This window comes from Rhinatrema bivittatum, chromosome 9, assembly GCF_901001135.1.
Source record: "Rhinatrema bivittatum chromosome 9, aRhiBiv1.1, whole genome shotgun sequence".
NCBI classification, from domain to species: domain Eukaryota; kingdom Metazoa; phylum Chordata; class Amphibia; order Gymnophiona; family Rhinatrematidae; genus Rhinatrema; species Rhinatrema bivittatum.
The window spans coordinates 112,272,167-112,288,008 of record NC_042623.1 but is presented as its reverse complement, the minus strand read 5'-3'; the positions used below and the strand labels follow the sequence as shown (position 1 = coordinate 112,288,008).

General features: G+C 44.7%; 1 protein-coding gene across 1 annotated transcript in view; it reads right to left on the bottom strand.

Annotated features, from left to right (window-relative positions):
- ARID2 (AT-rich interaction domain 2) overlaps positions 1-15,842 on the bottom strand; it is a 736,417-nt gene that overhangs the window by 373,379 nt on the left and 347,196 nt on the right. The window contains exon 12 of the mRNA XM_029615213.1: positions 3,632-3,710. Coding sequence (XP_029471073.1) covers positions 3,632-3,710 — 79 coding nt within the window. The remainder of the gene's footprint in view (positions 1-3,631; positions 3,711-15,842) is intronic.

Genomic DNA, 15,842 nt, shown 5'->3' with positions numbered 1-15,842 from the left:
ATCTGAGTCTCCTTTAGGAGACTCAGATGGGGAATGAAGAGAAGAATGCAGACAGATGGAGAAGAAAGCAAGGACAGGGATCCTTTAGGCTTTCTTCTCCATCTGTATGCATTCTTCTCTTCATTCTCCTGGAAATAGACAAGGACTACTTGGAACAATTTCTAGGTTCTAAGGAGGAAGACTTCTGAAGCAGGCGATCTCTAGCCTCTTCCTGGGGAGCTCCTTGCCCCTGATAGAAGGCCTGGAGACCCTTAAAAAATTCCACCCACAAAATGGCAGAAAGATCAATCACCAGGGTAGGCAAAACCCTCTCTGAGTCCACTCCCGAGGAGATTGGCAGGAGAGGGGGTGGGGAAGACTCCTCAGCTGCTCTGGTAGGAGTAACCACCACAACCTCTGCCTGTAAAGGGGGGCCTCTGAGGTCTTTGCAGGGACAAACTCCCCTGCAGAGTCATCCTCCTGGGCCTCCATACACTTGACCCACACTGAGGGACCTCCTGGGACTAAGGACTCTCAATATGGCATGCTGAACAGATGCAAAGCTTCTTCCTGTCCTGCTTCCCCGATACCATGTCACACTCTCTCTCTTCTTGTAAAAGCTGAGTAAATATGTCCCACAGGATGTCTCAGCAGTTCTTGACAATGAAAATGGTGCCTGCCTTGTGTGGCTTTTCCACTGAAACTTTGCCAGTTCTAAAATTAGCCCCGCAGCCCTCCTGAATTGCGTGGCTGCGATTGTAGTTGTCTGCTGCCCAGCCTGCAAAAGATTGTGGCGGCATCCACTCCCAGCACTGCTCAACGAACGTATTTTTTTTTTTCAATAAAAACATTCCACAGACAAAACCAGCAAAATAAGAATGAAAGGCAGGGAGAGAGTACAGGGAAGAAAGTAGGACTAGACAGAGAAGAAGACTATGCAGCAGGCCTTAGCCCAAGGCTTCCTTACCCTACCAGGTCTCTTCTGCTGCCTGGAGGGGGGCTAGGGCTGCAGCCTTCACATCACTCCTATCCTTTTTTTTTATTTTTTGCTTGTCTCCTGATATTGGTTCTCAGACACTCAACTGAGGGAAGGAGCTACTGCTTTCACCACACGAGGTCAAACTGGCCTGTTCCATCCAGGCAGGCCAAGATCCACAAGCACGGATGCATGTCCATCACCTGCTGGAGATGAAGAAAAACAGGCTGACTGGTGCCTGAGCAGAGCTATAAAAGGGTGACATCAGCAAGTCTTTGTTCTCAGTCTCCACCTGCAGGTTGGAGTGCACAACCCACTGGTGTGGATTGGCTTGCCTGGATGAAGAGGAAATGCCAGTTGAATCCTAATCCGATCCTAACAATAGAGGGATGCTATCCCTTGATCCTAATAAAGATGGTGATGACCAAGACAGAGACCTTGATTGCCTTGGATAAGATAAATCCACAGGGGGCCCCTAGCTGGCTTCCCCTTAGGCTTTTGCCCTTAAACTGCGAGCAAGATTCCACCATGGTGGGAGATGGTCTTACGGAGGGCAACTAACCCTACAGCTGGAAGATGCTGTAGAGGATGTTGTAGTTGTGTAGAAGTGGGAGGAATTCCTACCTGTGGGAATAATTTCCCCCATTTTTGACAAGAAAGGTTGCAAGGGGTTGCAAGGTATATGCCTTGTCACAGACTGTTAAAGGAGGTAAAAAAAAGTCTTTACCAAATCTGCAATTTGGTCAACAGACTGATGGGTCCTTTGGGTCAGGGGTTAAAGAAATGTTATCTTCCAAGGCTAAAATTGGACCGTCACTCTGAGAAGGCTGGGCCAGGCTCTACAACTAGAGCATAAGCCATCCTGGAGACCAATGGCACTATGGAATAGATCAGGCCTGGTGCTTCCATCCACAACTGGTGAGATCTAAATTGAATGCTGCATGCTGAGGACACAGACAGGGCCTGAGTCAGCTTAGCGTCCAGGTAAAAGATGAGATGGAACCAAAGGACTCTTGAGTCATGAATGATGAAGCCACGTACATAGAGTCATCTTTGGGTCCCATCAACGTCACAAGCCTTGGTGGAGCAACGAGTTGAGATGATGCAACAGGCCTCAGCAGCGCCATTGGCACCAATTAGGTCTTAGCAGACTTCTACACTGGCAACAGCAGTGGCATCAAGGTCTTTAGTTTCTTCAGCTCTAATGAGCCCCAAGAAGACGACAGAATTTGTATGTGTGTTGAGGGACATGTTGACCATGATGCTTGGCACTATGCTTGACCCCAGGGTTACAAAGGATCTGGAGCTCAACCCCATAGTCAGGGAAGCTTTCTTTGAAAAGCCCATGCTCAACTCTGCATGATGGGAACCAAAAAAGGAACTGCTGGGGAACAGGAGCCACCTGACTCATATTTGGCTGACCTGTGGAGCTCCTCCATCTTCCAGGTCCAATTTGGCTGCAATCTGAGGGACATCTGGCCAGTCATAACAGCATGCCAAGTCATGTCATATTTACACACTACCCTTACATTTCTTATGCTACTTTGATATGTTTTAATTCTATATGACCTATCAGGCCAGTCTAGCAATGGGAAAGTGGAAAGCAGCTTATTTGAATTAAGCAAAATCTGTTTTTGCCATCTGAGGAGTAAGTGTACTACCTTTATAGGCAAGAGCTTTATTCATCAATTAATAAGAAAGTAGCATGAAAAAATAAAAAAGCTTAATTTATTAGTGGCTGGATGCACATTTAAAATTCAGGACTGGACCTAATCATGCTTTGAATCTTGTAAAGGATTTCTGGGAAGTTTTTGTACTAACAAAGCATTTTCTATAGGTGTCTTGCTGCTATTCCTTTCCTTTCCCCATTATCTTTTATGTAGTCAAACAGAATTACTACTTCAGAATATTTAAATGAATGCAATTGTGATTCAAGTATAGACAAGCATTTTTGTCTTCAAGTCCTAAGTTTGTGCTGTCATTCTTCCACCACCCTTTTCTATAGTTGACTACCATCAGAGGAGCCACTTTTAAAGTCCAATAAAAGATACTAAGACTTGTGCATATTTTAATGATAATTCATTTTGTGCCTTGTAGCTGGGCTGGCCCCAAACATCTTATTATGGAACTGATTTACTAAAATATTTCCATAGATACAGAAAAGAAAAATCCTTAGTAAATTAGATTCTATATGCTCAGAAATGGACTGTTAACTACTATTCAGCTTCCAAGGACAGCATTTAACATAGTCACTTGACTGTCCCAAACAGCTATTTGACATAGCCTCCTTTCTGGCCTTAGAATGGGTGAATCAACCCTATACTGAGAATGCACTGAAAACAGCTATAGATACTAGGGATGTGCGATGCCCGAACCTATTGGTTCTGACTTCGTTTTCGGCCCGCCGCAGGAAATTCGTATTTCCCGCGGTTCGGGCCTTTAAAATTTGGGGAGACCCGAATTTCATTTTAGTGCGCACTAACTCCCGTTAGTGTGCGCTAACATTTTTTAATTAGTGCGTACTAACGGGGAGTTAGTACGCATTAACCCCGAAAATGAATTTTTCCTGAAAATTGGGAAAAATTCCTTTGGGTTTCGGGCTCCCCGAACCAGGACGAATGCACATCACTAATAGATACACAATTTGTTTTTAATAAAAATGTATGGTATACTTACCACTGACATGCAAACTTCTCACTATCTATTTCTATTATTCCTGGAGGTGGAGCAGCATGTGCTGGGACTGCTCTGGAAACTATAGAAAGAATAGAAAAGACATTTACTTCACTCAGTTTTCCATATATGATCAACATTTGAAGGACAATTTTCAAAGCAATTTATACAAGTAAATACCGATTAACCTCAATAAATTGGAATGTCTGAAAATTCTCCTCAGAGAGGCTAAATAGTATGTGCAATGTTCACATCTTTGAAAATTACTTAAACAGTATACAGGTAAAACCACCTTGTGTGCAATTTCATGGGCTACTCAAAATTGCCCCCTACATGCAAACATAAGCAGATTTTACAAGGAATACCAGTTAAGTTTTCTTCATCTAGCATATCACATTTAAAAGGAATAAAAAGAACACTTTTCAAATCCCCATCTACTTCATGATCTATGTTTATACATATGCAGTATACATATTTATACTATATGGACAAGTATAAATATTTTCCATAAACAGACATTATTCTGTGAGCACCATAAAGCAAAAATTAAAAGCACACATATCAAAGCGATTACACTTTTTTTTTCTATTTAAAACAGTGGAGACAATTTATATCTTTCATGAAACCATGCTTTAGTTCAGTGATAGCAAAAAATTATGTGTCCTAACAGACTGAAATCATTATACCCTCTACCTTTTGGTGGTCCCTTGGTATTAGCAGGCATGGTATCATCAGCATGAGAAAGCACTTTTCTCCCTGCTACCTCCTTCAGAGAACAGACATATTATCCCCACTATATGCTTCAATGTACATTGGACAGAAGACCCATACGTTACATTACTGCAAGGCAATAACAAGACTGACTCAAATCTACAGGCCTCCAGCATATGCAGAACATCTGACTACAGGAATCTGCCAAGTAGCTCAGTTGGTAGGTACTGGTGATCCTTAATTAGATCCTGGGGTCAGGTATTCTGCTCCCCAGCTCAGTTGGGGCTGGGGATGTTGCAGGGGGTATGGGAGGGAGGACGTCATGGTCATAATACCGAGTAGATGGATTCAGGGACCATGATTGTAATGGTTCTGAAAGGAGTCCTGGTGTATGTTCCCTGCTCACAACTGTCACTGCATTGACTGGACTAACAAAAGTTGGGTGGCATATCAAATAAGGGAAAAAATCCACATGTAATTATGAATTAAGATCCATGGTGCCAGGATCTCAGCCCTAGTTCCAACTGAGCTGCAAGTACAAAGGAGGAGGAAGAAACTCCAAGTAAAAAAAAAAAAAAGTTGGATACAGATTTAGTCAATGAACATGGGAGAGTTGTTTGTGGGAAAAATAAAGGTGGGTATTTATTTCTTTAAAAATTGTATACAAAATTAGGCTTGCTCAAAGTTGACTCACATGAGGTAATGTCCCGAATAGATTAAGTTTTCACATATCTTGACAGGAATGAACCTTACTTGGAAGCTATGGTATATCGATTATGATCTCAATCTCTCAAATTTACTACTAATGCACTTCCTAATACTTGCATTGTGCCATTCCTTCTGGATTTCGTAAGGTGTAACATGCAAGCAACATGCCTAGATTTACCTGGAAGTTCTTTTTAATCAGGCCAGTGGCACCCTACACAAATGGGACAATTTCTGTATTTCTGCTACATTTTCTTTGATTGCATCATTTAATACTAGAGGATCTTCTCTTTCTTCATATGGTCCACAGGATCGTTGTTTGGTACTGACACTTCCATCAGCAATGCCATTCTTGTGCATTTCTCCTTTACCACAATATCCAATTTTCTTGCATCAAGATTTTTATCAGTTGAAATGTCCCAGGCAATAATTTCTTCATTCTCAAGGTCATGATCTAGTGCTTTTCTGGTACAGTGATGTGATACTTTTAACAGTTTACAGTGTATGAGCTGGGACAGTTACTATGCTTTTCTCTATACACGCCTTTTGACATCCAGTCAGAAGACACAGTATATAACTGTTTCTAGTTCTGATTTACAGAATCTACATTTATGCGTTTTACCATTTTTTTTTCTATTCTGGCTGTGAATTAACTTGTCTATAATCCACTATCCTGTGCTGCATTTATCATTCTCTCCTCCTGAGATTTAAGATCACCCTGTCAGGTTTTGATCCACATAGATTTCTGAAGCAGCTCTATGTATTTCTTACAATATTGCGCTTTTAACAATTGTTTTTTCTTGTTTGCTGGTCAAATTCTTTAAAGAGTTATTTGGGATAGCTGAGTAAACAACTTAGGCTGGATGCATGGACCACACAGACTCCAGTCTTCTTTTTTAAGAATTCCACTTTCTTACAGCACAACAACTTCACAATGTCAACTGCTTACTGCTCAGCAGTATAACTCACAGATTTATCTTAGAACAGAGATTTCAGGAGCTGCCTTCTCCTGGAGACATGCACCTCTCTCTTCCTAGCTGGACCCACACCCTTATTACTGCACAACAGGGTACCACCCACAGAGCTCTCTCTTTCTCTCACACATTTAAATTGAACCAGGCTAGATGCATGGACCTGCACAGGTTAAGGAGGTGTTTTAGGGCGACTCCTTTATATACCCTCCCCCTCAGCTCAAAACTGGATGAGTGGGATACTCCAGGGAAGTAACTTTTCTCTCTCATGGATCTCTTCTGGCCTTCTGCCAGTTAAACTATGGATAGGGGCTATAGGGTCATGTTTTCCCCCTCTTACTACAATTACCCTTAACTAATCTCCATTTACCATAGACACCCACTGTGTCTATGGTAAATGGAGATTATATGGACTGTATGGGTCCATTCTGCACCCACAGGTTTCTATACAAGTCCATCTAGAGCTCTGAGTTCCAATCCTCCTCTGTCAAGAATCTCTTGACTTCACTTGGGTGCTGCTGTCGTGGTTTCTCTTCCACTTGCTCTATAACAAGCTTCATTACTTTCCCAATTTTTCCCATGGAGTCTTCTGACTGTGCCATCTCTACCTGCAGTGCTTTCCTCTGGCCATTTTAAAATGCCTTTGTCTGGCCACTTTGAAGCACCTTCATCTGGCTCCTCCATGTTGCCTTCCTCTGGCCAGTTTGTGCTGCTTCCATCAGGCCACTCTGTACTGCCTCTTTCCAGGCAGTCTGGGCTACCTCCTTCATGCCAGGCTGTAAAGTTCCATCATGAGCTATCTTCCATTTACGTATAATAAAAAAGCTGTGCCTCAATGGTGGGTGAGAGCATCTGAGGCTGGTTTACCGTCTGTCCTGTGCAAGGAGCAGATCTGAGGTGCCTTCCTCTTGCAGAGGGACATGAACAGATCTACATCTGGGCTCCCCAGAGGCAGAATATCCAATTTGCTACCTCCTGGTCCAGGGACTACTCGTGGGGTCTAAAGGCTCGACTCAGCCTGTCTGTTACCATGTTCTCCATCCTGGCTAGGTACATGGCCCTGAGCACCATCCCGTGGGACCAGGCCCATGACCATATCTGGACCGCTTCCTAACACAGGAGGTATGATCCTGTGTCCCCCTGCTTGTTGACATGCCATATTGCTACTTGGTTATTCTTCTGGATCAGGACAACTTTGTTGGATAGCTGATCTCTGAAAGCCCATAGTGCGTACCTGATCGCCTGAAGCTTCAGGAAGTTGATTTGACATGAACGTTCCTGAGTGGACCATAAGCCCTAGGTGCTCAGCCCATCCGCATGAGCTCCCCACCCCAGGGAAGAAGCATCCATGGTTAACACAATTTGAGTTGGAAGACACTAAAAGGAGATTCCCTGTTCCAGATGGTAAAGTACCTGCCACAAGGACAAGGAGAGCCAGTTTGACTTGGATGCGATTTTGGAGGCTCTGTGTGGCTTGTCGCCACTGAGACCTCAGGGTCTACAGGGCTCTGCGCATGTGTAATCTCGCCAAGGGAATAACATGAATGGTCGTGGCCATGTGGTCCAACAATCTCAACATGTGCCAAGTCGATACTTGCTGGCTCTGTTGAACGTCTGCTGCAATGGCCGCTACTGTGACAGCCCTCTAGCGCAGCATAAAGGCCTTGGCCTGAGCTGTGTCTAGTAGGGCTCTGATGAAGTCCAACTGAGGTGACGGACTGAGATGGTACTTTGGGTAGTTGAGAACGAACCCTAGTGACTTCAATACCCGAATGGTCAAGCGCATGGACTTGGATGCCCCTGCCTGAGACATGCTCTTGACCAGTCAATCATCCAGATAGGGAAAAACATGAACTCCTAGTCTATGGAGGTGCACTGCCACCATGTCCAGGCATTTTGTGAATACCCATGGGGCGGACGCAAGCCCGAAAGGCAACATTCGGTACTGGAAGTGCTGTCTCCCTACTACAAACTGGAGATAATTCCTGTGACCATGGAAGATCACGATGTGGGTGTATACATCCCATAGGTCAAGGGAGCCTAGCTAGTTCCCTTTTTGTAAAAGGGGAATCAAGGCGCCCAGGGAAGCCTTCTCTTTATAGAAATTTGTTCAAGGTCCTCAGGTCTAGGATGGGATGAAGTCTTCCTCTCCTCTTCAGAATCAGGAAGTACCTGGAATAAAATCCCTGTCCTCTTTGCTGTGGTGGAATAGGCTTGACCGCACTGGCCATTAAGAGGGAGGAGAGCTCCATTAGTAGTACTTCCTAATGCACTACTGGTCCCCAATACAAGCACAGAGGGCAATTTGGTGGGACTGCCAACAGATTTAATTGGTACCCCTGACGGAGGATGGACAGAACCCACTGGTCCAAGGTTACACTGGGCCACTGGTTTGCGAAGAACGCAACCTGCTCCCAACTGGAGGGTCTATTGCCCTTGGTATGGGTGACTGGCTGATACTCCCTGTGGCCCAGTCAAAACCCCTTTCCTGGGTTTGACTGAGGAGCCTGTTGAGGCTTGGGAGCTCTCTGCTGCCTGGGATGGATGCAAGAGCTCTGATGAAGATGGGATCAAGGAGGCGGAGATAGTACTTTCTTTCGCAAAAGGAGGACATCCTTGGCCCCTACCTAGACAGCCTACTGAAAGAGGAAGACGGGTCTGGAGCGTTAGCAGAGAATAGTAGTTGGAGGTTCTTATGATGGGCTCTAAGTTTGACCAGAGCATCCATCACCCTATCTCTAAAGAGATTCTCTCCTGTACATGGCACATTTCAGCGAGTTGTTCCTGTACTTCCAGTCATAGATCCGAGGCCTGCAGCCATGCCATTCTGCGTGCCTAGATTTCCACTGCAGAGACTCTAGACATCATCTCAAAAACATCATAAGCCGCATGGACCTCGTGTTTTCACAATCCAAACCCCTGCGAATCAGCAACATGAGGGTGTCGTCTTGCTGCTAAGGCAGCTCCTCAGCCACCTCCAGCACCTGCTTCCAGATGTCCCGTGAATATTGGCTCATGTAGAGCTGGTAGGCAGCGATATGGGCAATAAGCATGGCGCCTTGGAACACCTTCCTCCCAAGAACATCCATCACTCTGTGGTCCTTCCCTGGGGGGCGCCGAGGAGTGACTCTGAGAGCGCTTGATCTTTTTGAGGGCGGATTCGATCACCACAGACTGGTGAAGCAGCTGACGCTTATCGAATCAGCCTTCTGGACAAGGTAAACCCAGTCTGCCTTCTTATTGATAGGAGACACTGTGATGGGGTGCTCCCAAATCCTCAGCAGCAACTCCAAAAGGATCTCATGTACAGTGACGCAATGATCTCCTTAGAAGCCTCCACAAATCGAAGAATCTTAAGCAACTTGTGCCGGGCATCCTCCTTAGTCAACAGCTGGAATGGGATGGACTCTGCTTATCAACCTCACAAAACCTGCGAAGGTTAAGTCCTCAGGCAGAGACTTCCTTCGCTTCTCTGGAGGAGAAGGGTCTGACAGGAGACCATCCGCGTCCTTGGAGGAAGACTCCTTCTGATCATCTCCCCAAGGGTCCTAGGAACCCTCATCCTAACTGTTATGACACAGGATATGGGGCCCTATTTACTCGGCCAACGTCCAGAGGTACAGGCATCGATGGAAATGGACAGGGGCTTTAGGCCTCAGTGATCCTGCTGGCTTCAGTGGAGCTTCCTTCCTCAGAGAAACTGGCGACAACCACTGTATTGGTAGGAGGCACTGCCGGGCACAGATGTCAGCTTCTCCAGAAGCGGTATGCCGTTGAAGCATAGCTCTCTGCTTCAACGGCAGGGGAGAAGAAAAAAGGATTCGCACTCACAAAGCGGGGAGTAGCTGGCTTGTTACGGCGGTTACTAACCCAAACAAATAAGCCTGATACTTCACTTTCAATGCATATCCAGCATAGCTCTCTGCTTCAACGGCAGGGGAGAAGAAAAACTGATACTTCATGCATATCCAGCATAGCTCTCTGCTTCAACGGCAGGGGAGAAGAAAAACTGATACTACACGCATATCTAACATAGCTCCCTGCTTCAACGGCAGAGGAGAAGAAAAACAACCAATAAGGGCTGAATAACAGTCTGGGTAAAACAAATAAGCATGGGTGTAGCTTGCTTATTGCGGTGGTTACTTCCCCTACTACCCCTGACTAATCAAGCTTGATATTTCACTTGGGTGCAGCTCCATCACTGCTCTCTGCATTAATGGTGGGGGTGGAAGGGAAATAGAACCAAAGAGCTAAGAGAAACAGATAAGTATGAGAAAAAAATGTGTGAAGCTTGCTGGACAGACTGGATGGGCCGTTTGGTCTTCTTCTGCCGTCATTTCTATGTTTCTATGTTTCTATGGTTCCGTCAGTGGCACAGGACTGTAGCCCTGCAGTGCCCGCTCCACCGCCAACTGGACTTGATGCTACAGCGTCTCCTCGAACGTTGTCGATGCCAACACCGATTGGGAGGAAGGCTGGATGGCCAGATCTTCCTTGGATCCTCGAGGGGGATCAGCGACTGGCACCAGGACCAGTGGAGACCATCGTGGACACTGAGAATCGATGGAGGACTGGCACTGCTTGCCATGGGGTTGCTTCGGGGGCATCGCAGCAGAAGTAGGTGCATCGACAAGGCCTGGTGCCAATGCTTCTTAGGCTTCCCTTAAGGCTTGGCCTGGTCTTTCCAGGTGCAGAGGTCGAAAATGAGGATCCTGGTGTCCTCAATCCGGAGGAGATCAACACTAGTCTGTCTCTGGCACCCCAATCTACTGGCAACCTCAACGGAACAATTCGCCGATATCGATCGTGAGGTGTCCATTGGTGCAGCTCAGAGGTCCTCAGATGCCAATGTGTCGGACTTCTTTGACCCAAAGAGGTGCTCTATCTTGTCAAGTCGAAGCTGAAGTCTCTTCGGGGTCATTTGGTCACACAAGCAGCAATACCAGACGTCACGTGATGCCCCCAGGCAGGGGATGAGACTTCATGTGGATAGGTGACTGACATGGTCTGCAGACACTGTGGGCATCAGCAAATACTGGACGTGGCCATAGAGCAAAACAAAAGGGCCGAAGGACAGAATGGTGGCAGTGGGCGTCAATGACCAGCAGGCACCGAAGCACTGCCACTACAGGAGAATTGATCATGAAAGTAAACTTACCTGAAGACGTCAAAAACCCTGACTGAGGACACTATGAGAAGGACAGAGAGGAACTCGGCGACGGAACAGAGAAAAAAATTGCAAAAACATGAAAAAAAAATGTTCCACTAGGCCAAAAAGCCAAATATTTTAAAGAGCTCAATCAACAGCAAGGCTCCCAGCTCTGCGGAAAAGAAACAGAGAAACATAGAAATGACGGCAGACGACGACCAAACGGCCCATCCAGTCTGCCCAGCAAGCTTTCACACATTTTTTTTTCTCATGCTTATCTGATACTCTTGGCCTTTATTAGTAACTTTTTGGTTCTATTTACCTTCCACCCCCGCCAATGATGTAGAGAGCTGAAGAGACTGAAGAGAGACCCTGCTTGGACGTGTGGTATAGGGGGCATGATAAGCATGCTCAGTATGCCTAGTCAAAGTTTCTAGAAGTCTCTAGAGTCTTTGACATACGTTTTCCACATCAGGCTCCATCTATGATGTCACCCATGTGTGAGGGCTACCACAACCTTGCTTGTCTTAGGAGAAAAAAGGACACCTTCCTACCAAGAACTACATATGTATTAACATTCTGATGTAACTCTTCTCCTAGGCCTCCCTGCAATAACCACCAAACCTTTACAGATGGTCCAGAATGCTGCGGCTAGGTTACTTACCAATTCAAACAAAAGAGTGCACATCACACCCATACTCCACGGTCTCCACTGGCTTCCCATAAAATACAGGATCACCTTCAAAACACTTATGATGATTCACAAGGACATCCATGGCATCGCCCACCTCAAACTAAGCTCTCAACTCCGCACTCAAACATCTGCCAGACCAATCAGAAACGCCTATAAAGGATCCCTATACGCACCTCCGATCAAAACCACCTTAAGAAAACGCGCTATTTCCACAGCCGGGCCCAGCCTTTGGAACTCGCTACCACCCGAGCTTCGCCAAGAACCCTCTCTCCAAATTTTTAAGAAACACCTCAAAACATGGCTCTTCAGACAAGCCTTCCCAGAATCTCAATATTACTCGGACACTGGTCAAAAGACATAACAGGTCACCAGGGAACCTCCGGACTTAAGACATATCAGGACTCTAAGGAGATACTTGATCATCCATTACTTCCTTAACATATTCCTCCGATCATGATCCAATGCCTCACTTCCTTCCCCTCCCCCTTCTCCCCCTTCCCTCAGCCAGATTCTCATTGCTACCCCATGCCTTAAAGCCCCGCCATGCCCTATCTATGATGCAGTCTCATAATGATACTCCATTAAACGTATGTTACGCCCCACAGCCGCCCCAATTGTTGTTTCTCTATACATTATGTTATTCACTGACGAATTATTCTACTGTTTGTTATTATTGTTGATCTGTTCTATGTTCATTGCTCAAATGTTCTATGTAACGCCATAGCCGCGACTGTTCTGTTAAATGGAAACCGATATGATTTGATATTTTGTTCAAGAATGTCGGTATAGAAAAATTCTAAATAAATAAATAAATAGCTTCAATATTATGGATGGATGGACTTTAATTTATGAGAATCAATCAGTAAACTTGTATTTAACACCCATACCTGGTCCTGTCTGAATTCTTACAGCCTCTTACCTCATGGGAAGCACCAAATGACTATACACTAGCAACATTTTAACATTTTCTGGGCTATAAGCAAGAGCTTACCCCCATAAAGAGAGTTACCCCCCCCCACCCCCCACCCAGATCGAAAGTCAAGCATGGGGTGTAATATGCTAACTGCAGCAGGCCAGTACAAATAAATTAATTATGTGCCCTAAGGAGTAACAATCCTCAAAAAAAGGGATTACATATGAATTTAAAATCTTCTTTTAGTGCAACATGTTTCAGCTTTAGATTTTGAATTTTTTTTCATTGTTTGGTGTCCTCAACCCTTTGAGGTACTTGCCTACCAGTGACATTTATACACGCAGTGAGTTTAATTTTCTTCTAAACATCTTTTTCCAGAAAGGGGTTGTTACTTTTCTCCTTTGTTTCTGGCCTTGTGTCTTTATTGGTAGGATTCTCTCAGTAATGATTTTCACTGCATAAAATTGTAGCCTATGTATTTCTATGATATCAATAAATGGAATCTTTTTGCAGATTATGGTCTTGTTGATTTTACTGATCATGATTTTTGCTTGTGTGTACCAGATTTATCTTAGGCAGATTTTCCCTCTCTTAAACCCCATCATACATATCAATTTCATAAGTCAGGAGTTCAACCACCAATTCCTCCATATCCTGATCTCTCTCCTGCTTTTTCTCTTCACTCTGCTTGCTGGCCTGCCTTACATTGTTTTCATCCTCATGTGTTATACCGTTATCAGTCATTGGTATCTCACCCATTACCTCTTCCAGTTGCTATAGCTGTTTTGCTACCTCCCATCTTGAATTCTTTAGCTGTTCCATTGCCTTTCTTATGTTTCTCCTTAACTATTTCTACAACTTTAAGCAGAATCTGAAAACCTGCCTCTTTAGACAAGCATTCTCGTAACAGCTCTCCCTCCCCCCTTAGCCCTCTTATCCTCTTACTTATTCTACTTGTATTTAATTATTTATCTAGCTATGTAATTTTTTCTGTCCCATTCTCTTCTCTCACAGCTTCTCCTTTCTTTGCTTAGTTATATTATATACATCAGGACTCCAGTTGTGAAAATAGCAGATCTCATTCCCAGTGAAATATTAATGCTGACCAGCAGCATTTACACATTTGGATAGCCTATAGCAGTGGTTCTCAACCTTTTTCCCATCGTGATACACCTGACAGACCACACTCACATGTGTGACACACTGCTCATTACAATTCACGGCGGAAATAAAAAATAAAGGCCCAGTATTATTTTTATTGTTAAGAATGACACAAGGGAAAGATACATATACTGTCTGAACAGAAATTGCATAAATAGTAAACATCCCACACCAATTTCCAGTACTAAAACAGTAAATACCTTACTTAAGAAAAGGCAACACTGAAAATATTACACCAGGCCTTAAGACACCAATACACCTCCTATTAGAAAAACGGAACAAGCCAGGCTACTATAGAGCCCTACACAGAAACTACATGCCAGCGGAAAACCTCACCTGAATCACATGTGCTGACCCTCACCTAACAAAGAATAGAGACACCAAAATGCATAACTAGAAGCATGCAGACAAAAACTAAATTGGAAACTGCAACATGCCAGGGTCTCTGTATGCAGTGTAACAAAGGGAAAAGAGAAATCACGAGTCCTCAAAACAAATCAAGAAATATATAAAATCAATAGCAGCAAAATCATACTAACAAAAAGAACATATTTTTTCAAAACAGCTGATGAATGGAATATCCAATAATTAAAAACTCATATAAAACATGTCTAGATACCAATAAAATATTTCAAAATAGCAGACACAAAGACCCAACAATGAAAAATAAGGATACAAAAAATGCTTTGCTCTGCATACCTGGGAACATTTGATATCCAGGTGCCCTGAGATTGTTTTGAATTAGCAGAAGGAGGGATGGTTTGCTTGCAACTTTCTCCTCTCTCTCTAACGCTGGCTCTCAATCACTCATATATACACATGCTTTTTCTCTCTCACTTATATAGGCTCTTACACCTTTACACACATGCTGTCTTTTCACGCTTACACATACAGGCTTTCAATCGCACACATATATGCTGTCTTTTTCTCTCACTCACAGACTCATTCACATGCTTACACACATGCTCTCTCTCTTTCTCTCATTTACACACAGGATCTCAATCACATACTCACATGCTCCCTCACCTAAACCAGCTCTCAATCACACACACACACACACACACATGGTCTCTCTTTTACTTATACACACAGGCTCTTAATCATACATACACATGATCTCTCACACACAAATGATCTCAATCACACATGCATACTCTTTCACACAAACAGGTTTTCAATCACAAACTTACACATACAGGTTCTCAGTCATACACGTCCATTCATGTTATTTCTCACACACAGGCTCTCAATCACACACATACTCTCTTTCACATCTACAAGCTCTCAATCATTCACATACATGCTGTCTCACTCACACACACAGCACCTCAAACATATACTTGCTAACTCACTCACTCCCCCCCCCCCCCCCCCGAACTAGCGACAGCAGCAGCCTCTTCCACTTCCAGCCCTAAAGGCAGCAGCAACCTCCTTCACTTTCAGCTCTCACGGAGAAAGGAGTCCCATCGGCAGCGGGGGTTGATGTTCTTCATTTTTCTCCGAGCCGCACTGCTCACTCTCTTCTCTTCTTTGGGCTGATGCTGCCCGCACTAGCCTGGTCTTTTCTTCTCAAGCACACACCCACTGCTCACCACTTCCTCTTCCGGGCTGTGGGGGGGTGGGGGGGGGGTAGAAGAGAGCATGCCGGTGCCACTGACTCCAGCTGTCCTGCCGCATTCCGCCCGGGCTATCAGTGTTTTAAGCCCGGGTGGAGGACCTATTTTGCTTGGGTAGGGGGAGTAGCTGGGTCAGCAGGGTACTGGGAAGTGTGGCGACACACCGGTGTGTGCTTGGCGACACACCGGTTGAGAACTACTGGCTTATAGGATACATTAAAAAAAACTGAAGGAGGAGTAGACTTCTGCTTTTTGAAGGGGGGATAAAGCAGTGTTTTAGGCCTTGTAGACATT